General features: G+C 47.0%; 1 protein-coding gene across 1 annotated transcript; it reads right to left on the bottom strand.

The window, feature by feature from the left end:
* Positions 1–1,298: 1,298 nt before the first annotated feature.
* On the bottom strand, positions 1,299–4,024 carry ETH_00034440 (uncharacterized protein; the record flags this gene model as incomplete). The annotated part of the gene is made up of 9 exons (XM_013376728.1): positions 1,299–1,345; positions 1,495–1,527; positions 1,652–1,684; positions 2,265–2,297; positions 2,593–2,625; positions 2,921–2,953; positions 3,249–3,281; positions 3,577–3,609; positions 4,012–4,024. 9 exons carry the CDS (start codon positions 4,022–4,024, stop codon positions 1,299–1,301), a joined length of 291 nt encoding a protein of 96 aa, XP_013232182.1.
* Positions 4,025–6,934: the final 2,910 nt, after the last annotated feature.

Genomic DNA, 6,934 nt, shown 5'->3' with positions numbered 1-6,934 from the left:
TGAAAGAGGAATACCTAATTTGGCACTGTGGGCGTTGATTGGGGATGATGAGCATCTAACCAGATGAGTAACTAAAAAGTAGTATCGAGGAAAGCTCGTGAGCTGCCACGCCTAACTCTGATCTTGGAATACTATCTTGGATGAAAAGCAACGGCTGAGTTGAGAAGAGCGGCACAAGCAATTACACTTAGCCCGTTTTTGTGAAGCCAGACAACGGATGCAAGAAAAATAGTGATCACGCACAGTTACACAAGGTTCTAAATGAGGTGATAGAATGGCACGTCCAATGACCAAAGAATTGATGCATTCGACTCTTGGGATTAAGGGACAAAGCTAGATGGCGAGTAGACCGGATATCTTGACTAGATAGGCCTGGGAACGTGAGGGAAGGCGTTGTTCTTCCCCAGCCAAGTAGTGGCAAACTTGAAGGCATGTTTGGAGAGACTAACAAGTATAGAGGTGTGGCTGGTGGGGTAAGTGGATTGTCCTTTCGCCCGGCACTGCTGGCAAATACAAGGCCTTCGAAAATCATCATACTAGAGTTTTGCGTGAGGCTACATGCCGTTCAGTTAAAGCATCTCCAGGTAAGAAAGGGCTTCTCTTTAATCTGCTGGAGCAACTAGATCGCTTCGCAGTGTGCTAAAGGACTACTGTTACCCAAATAGCTGTAAGCTTCGCAGGATATGAATTAAAGACGCTGGGGACACATGATATGCATATACGGCTATGTTGCTATGTTGTCTCCACGTGGTTAGATGTTGACGTGGCATTCCTTTAAGAGCAAATTCAAAGCTTGGCAGCATTGACAGTCTTGTAGAAAACAGCTAGGCTGCATATTTGATTTTCGTCAAGCTATGGATGCAACAAAAATCCGGTGCAAAACGTTGGCTTATTTTTTCAATGCATCGCCCTGCCGATTAACATTCTTCTTGGGATGTCAGTGGAAAACTCCATTTTGGCCCTTAATCGATTGCGTCCGTAGGACTTTGCAACGGTGAATCCTTCATTCAAGCACACAGCAGTGTAGTAGACCCCAAGAATTGCTTGAAAATGCACTTGCGGAGACATTCCTTCAAGGGGATGCAAAGGCAACTAGCTGTATCATCATTAAAAGAATGCGCAAGTATATGCATTGAGATGATCTGTAAAGCGACTTGCGGTGGTACATAGCGGGCAGTTGCGGCAGTTCAACAAGGCCATGAGCTGTATACTGCAGATGGGACTGCAAAAGGTAACCCTGTTAAGTACAGTAATGTCCCAAAAGGGCGTTGGCATGCTTACGGTTCATTTGCTTGAATCTATTCATTGACGTTGGTAGAAAGGTCTTCAGTAAGCGGCGATGGTCCTGTAAACGAACTCGCAGCAGACAACAGAAGGCATTTCCCCGCAATGCAGTAAAAGGTAAAAGGTTTAAATCCTAGCTTTATTACATCACATGCTCAAATTGTACGGGCGCGCAGAAATCCGTGCGCAATGCTCCAGCACTAGACGCACCTGGCACTTGTGGCGACGCGCCTTTTGAAGTTGCTGCAGTGCAAACAAGATAGCACACCAGCACCCTACTGGTGCGAAACTGATCAATTGGCGATTCTTCATCACCTACGAGACTTGTAAAGGTAAATTGCTTCAAGCACGTCAGCACAAGGCGCACCTGGCATTTGTGGCTGCGGGCCTTTCGAAGCTGCTGCAAAGCAAACACAACTGCAGTTCGTCACTCCGCTGTCGCAAAATGAGATAACGTAACGTATTCGAATGAAATCATGCAAGGCATCGGACTAGGCAAACCCACGCCTTTCAAAGGTAAAACCGGTTTCTCAGAAGACTGATAATATGGAGGCTGTAGTTCTGCGTATGCATGAGCAATAGACTGGAAAAAAGCTTTGAAGCTACAAGCACCCTACTTCAACGAAAAACTTGCTGTGCTTGTGAAAGTTTGGAGAAATGTAAGCAAGCACAACAGAAGGACCGTGCAGGCCAGCAAAACAATATATCACCCTCTACAGTTTTTGAGACTCTAGGAAGGCCGAACCAATGATTAAATGCGACTCGATCTAGTCAGATATAGGCCAGGAGGCATGCAGACATCCGCCAAAACAGGAAATACTGCCCTACAATAGGCTCGACTCCACAAATTCACGAAAACGCGGGATTATTTCATACATACGAAAGGCAAACGAAAGTGCACATGGCACCTCTGGGCAAAATTTGTAAGGCTGCCTTCTCTTGATCTATGCTGCCCGTACATTTACACAGCAAACACGCACCTGGATCACGGGGCACCCAGGGCGACTCCGGCTCTGCAAGGACAAAGGCAAGCGCAACGTGAAAGATCGAAACATGAAGCCAACACTCACTTCAGCGCCTCAAAGGCTTTACACTGTAAAACTTGTAAGGCACTAGAATTGCAAGCATACGGTGCACCCACAGAGTACTCCAGACTCTACGCAAAAGCCGATGCATTCATGAAAACACGAGATCATTTCATACTTACGAAAAGGCAACAGAAGTGCACTTCGCGCCTCTAGACAAAATTTGTAAGGCTGCCTTCTCTTGATCTATGCTGCCCGTACATTGTACACAGCAAACACGCACCTGGATCACGGGGCACCCAGGGCGACTCCGGCTCTGCAAGGACAAGGGCACGCACAACGTGAGAGATGGGAATATGAAGCTACGATCCGCCTCAGCTCCTGATAAGCTCTGCACTGTTAAGCTTGTAAGGCACTAGAAGTGCAAGCATATGGTGCACCCACGGAGTACTCCAGACTCTACGCAAAAGCCGATGTATTCACGAAAACACGGGATCATTTCATACATACGAAAATGCAACAAAACTGCACTTCGCGCCTCCAGACAAAATTTGTAAGACTGCCTTCTCTTGATCTATGCTGCCCGTACACTGTAGACAGCAAACACGCACCTGGATCACGGGGCACCCAGGGCGACTCCGGCTCTGCAAGGACAAGGGCACGCACAACGTGAGAGATGGGAATATGAAGCTACGATCCGCCTCAGCTCCTGATAAGCTCTGCACTATTAAGCTTGTAAGGCATTAGAAGTGCAAGCATACGGTGCACCCACAGAGTACTCCAGACTCTACGCAAAAGCCGATGCATTCATGAAAACACGGGATCATTTCATACATACGAAAAGGCAACAAAACTGCACTTCGCGCCTCTAGACAAAATTTGTAAGGCTGCCTTCTCTTGATCTATGCTGCCCGTATATTGTACACAGCAAACACGCACCTGGATCACGGGGCACCCAGGGCGACTCCGGCTCTGCAAGGACAAGGGCACGCACAACGTGAGAGATGGGAATATGAAGCTACGATCCGCCTCAGCTCCTGATAAGCTCTGCACTGTTAAGCTTGTAAGGCACTAGAAGTGCAAGCATACGGTGCACCCACAGAGTACTCCAGACTCTACGCAAAAGCCGATGCATTCATGAAAACACGGGATCATTTCATACATACGAAAAGGCAACAAAACTGCACTTCGCGCCTCTAGACAAAATTTGTAAGGCTGCCTTCTCTTGATCTATGCTGCCCGTACATTGTACACAGCAAACACGCACCTGGATCACGGGGCACCCAGGGCGACTCCGGCTCTGCAAGGATATGGGCAACGTGAGAGATCAGAATATGAAGGTGCCATTCATTTTAGTAACTTAAAAATCCAATGATGGCTATCTTAGAGGGAAATAAATAGACAGACGGCCGCCTAGATTTATGAGATAGTCAAGGCAACGTAAATCCGCTAATAACTCAAACTAGCAACGCCCATTGTACATCAAATGAAAATCTTAGGAACAGCGTTGTCTTCTGCCGTGGAGAAGTTGCACTGGAATCAAGAAGGGGCACGAAGCACAGATAGTTGAGTGACAACCTCTTACAGAACTTCATTCAAGAAGATTCGGTAGAATTGCAAGCGCTTATAAACATATGCTGTATTCCGGTGAAGTGAAGGTCTACCTAAAATATTAGAGACTTCGATATCGGATTGCACTTACCTCTGTAAGGCATTTTCCCCCCAGCTGCAAGAACGGAGTACACACAATGTAACAGGTGCAGCAGTGTGCTATGAAAAGCTGACAGGTATGCAGTTACCCAAGCAAAAAGACAGAACGACCAACCATCCCTTCCCACATGCGTAGAACTGCTCCAACGCTCATGATTGGGGTTTGTCTCATCAGACACGATTTTGCATGCTGTCGAGGAAACCAAAGTCTCGAATGGTCATAATAAGTTGTGTCGTATATCTAGATCGCACACAGCCGCCCCATGTACTCGCAACAAAAAGAAGCCATCACTCAAAAGCGTGCTGCCAACGTTATGGACGTGGATTAAGGTGTGGTTGAAAGCTTACCTTGCGGCGCGGAATCGGGTTCTGGGGGAAAGCAAGAGCAAGGAAACATAAGCACACCATAAGAACAGGCAGTTTGCTCAGAGTTACGTGTGCAAAGGTAGGCAATAGCTTCCGTTCACACGACTTGTGGAAGGTTATAGCTTGCGGATTCCATACGCATACCTGTGGGAACTCTTAAATGCAAAAGGTTTAGAGCATACTGGGGTAGACACTACTGCGAACATTCATCTAGAGCCAACTTTATGCCCTCAAGAATCAGCAATTGCCACTAGCCCGAAGAATGGAACACAGGTGTTCGGGAGAAAGCTGCGTAGTGTTTAACATACCTCTTGAAGAAGTCATGCCGGGCTGGGATGCAGATTCTGCGTGAAAACAAAAGCGTGTGCACAGACCAGCTGTCAGCTGTGTGGCCACCCTAAGAATCCACATACGCCTGCTGCTCTTTTCAGCAATGACACATGCAGACAAATGTAGGAAGATCTAACACTCAAAGTGGCTGAATTGCTGAGCAGCTCGGCACGACACTGAACTCAAAAAACTACATTGTTTTTGCCTGCAAAACGCCTGGCATCGACTGAGATGCCTACAGGCTCCATGGTGATCACGAATTTGCAGATTCTCACGGAAAAAATGTTGCTTTGACACAAAATTAGTAAATTAACAACAAATAGTTAGACAAGTCGATGAGTAAAGTGACTGATACACGCGAAACCTGGCTAACAAAGCAGTATTGGCTTGCGATGGGAACCGTGTTGCAAGGCGGTGAGCGCAGATGTGGTCATTGACGTACCTGATGTATCCAAGGCAGTGGGGCTCAACAGTTCATCAGACGCTGCAAGCGTAACCACACACTCTACTTAGAACTCACCCAATAGGCGTACGGCCAGCCGTTTTAGTGCGTGCGCGTTACTTGCCACACATGCACTGGTCCATGCTGCCTTCGCGAAATGAAGCGAAGACATATCACCAATATTGGCTTTATTTACGTTTTTACACAGCAGTTCAGCATCCTAAGATGGATCCCTAACTGCCTAGCGAGAACACGACTGCTCTGTCTTCCAGAAGCCGTAGAGGCATTCACTGTGAAATATACACATTGAACGTCGAGCACCGTGTAGACAGATACATATCCACCGATAACATACCTGTTGAAGACTTTGACTTTCCTGCATGACCCCCTGAAGTTGCAACGAAGACACAGACAACAGCTGCACGCCACAAAATCACGACAAAGCTTGTTGTACTGCAAAGCTGTAGATATCCTCAGGTAGTAGCTGCACTTTTTTCCACAGATCAACGTGATGGAGTCGCTTGTAAACAATCCGCCATCACGCGTTCCTTAAACACTTTTGCTGATAATCTCCTTTAGCTCGGATACCGCAGCTAGAAGTTGGACACAAGACGTTCCCTCGTGCCAAGAATGTGGGAAAGAAATCATTGCGCAGAAAATATTGCGGCTGCTGTTGTTCTCCCATACTTCCATAGCAGAAGTACTTGCGACAACCGGAAAAATATGCGTGCGTGTTTCAGCCAATTAGCTGGCCATTTCAACCCCGCACTTCAAGTGGAGCCAAGCACATCATAGCCACAGCTGCATGTGCAGGTTTTGCATGTGAAAAGCATGCACCATACAGTTGTGGCCTGAAGCTAAGAGTTTGCGGGATAGGAAGAGAACCCGGGGCTGGCTAATCGTGGCCGACTAAGCTTTCGGCTTTAAAAAAAAGAATCGGCTTAGCTTGGAAACCGGACTACGAGAAGGAAGTTTCGCCTTCGGTATTACACGCACTTGATGGGGAAAAGAGTATTATAGAGCTGCGAGCTGCCAAGGGGCACACACAAGCAAGGAAGCACACAGACAAAAGGAAGATATCTGCCAACACAGCCAGTCGGAAGCACACAGCGATTGAGCGCGGTATCGATAGCTAGAGCTGCTTCTACAGCAGAGTACTGCGCTGGAAATTGTAAGCCCAAAGCCGAGATGCTGAACTTGATGAAGAAAATAGAAATAAAAGGTGTCATTAATTTGGTGGATACTTTGATGAGAAGTCTAGCGTGGGCGACTAGTCCGCAAGTGAAAAAAATGCGCCGCTCACAAACCAATAGAACACGATAACTGTAAGAAGCTCACCTTTTTTAAGACCTCCGTGCCTGGGACGTCCTGCAGAAACACGAGTGCAAACAAAAGGCTGCAAGAGTGCAGGGTAAGAGGAGTAAGTAGCGGTTCCATTGAGCTAAGGGTGCAATAGTAATCGCTTGTGGTAGCGCTGCTACCCATTTTGCCTCTGGATGCCCGTAGGGGCCAAGCTTATGCAACGTCGCATTTCAGTTGACACCAGCTGCTTGCAAATATATTAGCCAATCCAGTTACTAGTTGGAGCAGGCGCAACTTCCTTGTTCCTGTAGCGAGCTGAAAACTTGTGGACAAATTTGTAGTATTAAGCGCACTTGGAGGAGGCGTTTGTGACATGGGATGATGACCTAGAAAAAAGTCAGAAAGACAACAAACAGACAACTATGTCGTCATGAAAGAAATCTTTTATTCAGAAAACTGTATTCAATTGCGTAGA

Source organism: Eimeria tenella, genomic scaffold (genome assembly GCF_000499545.2).
Source record: "Eimeria tenella Houghton genomic scaffold, Eth_scaff4, whole genome shotgun sequence".
NCBI classification, from domain to species: domain Eukaryota; phylum Apicomplexa; class Conoidasida; order Eucoccidiorida; family Eimeriidae; genus Eimeria; species Eimeria tenella.
The sequence above is the reverse complement of the archived record's forward strand: the minus strand, read 5'-3'. Positions and strand labels throughout refer to the sequence as shown.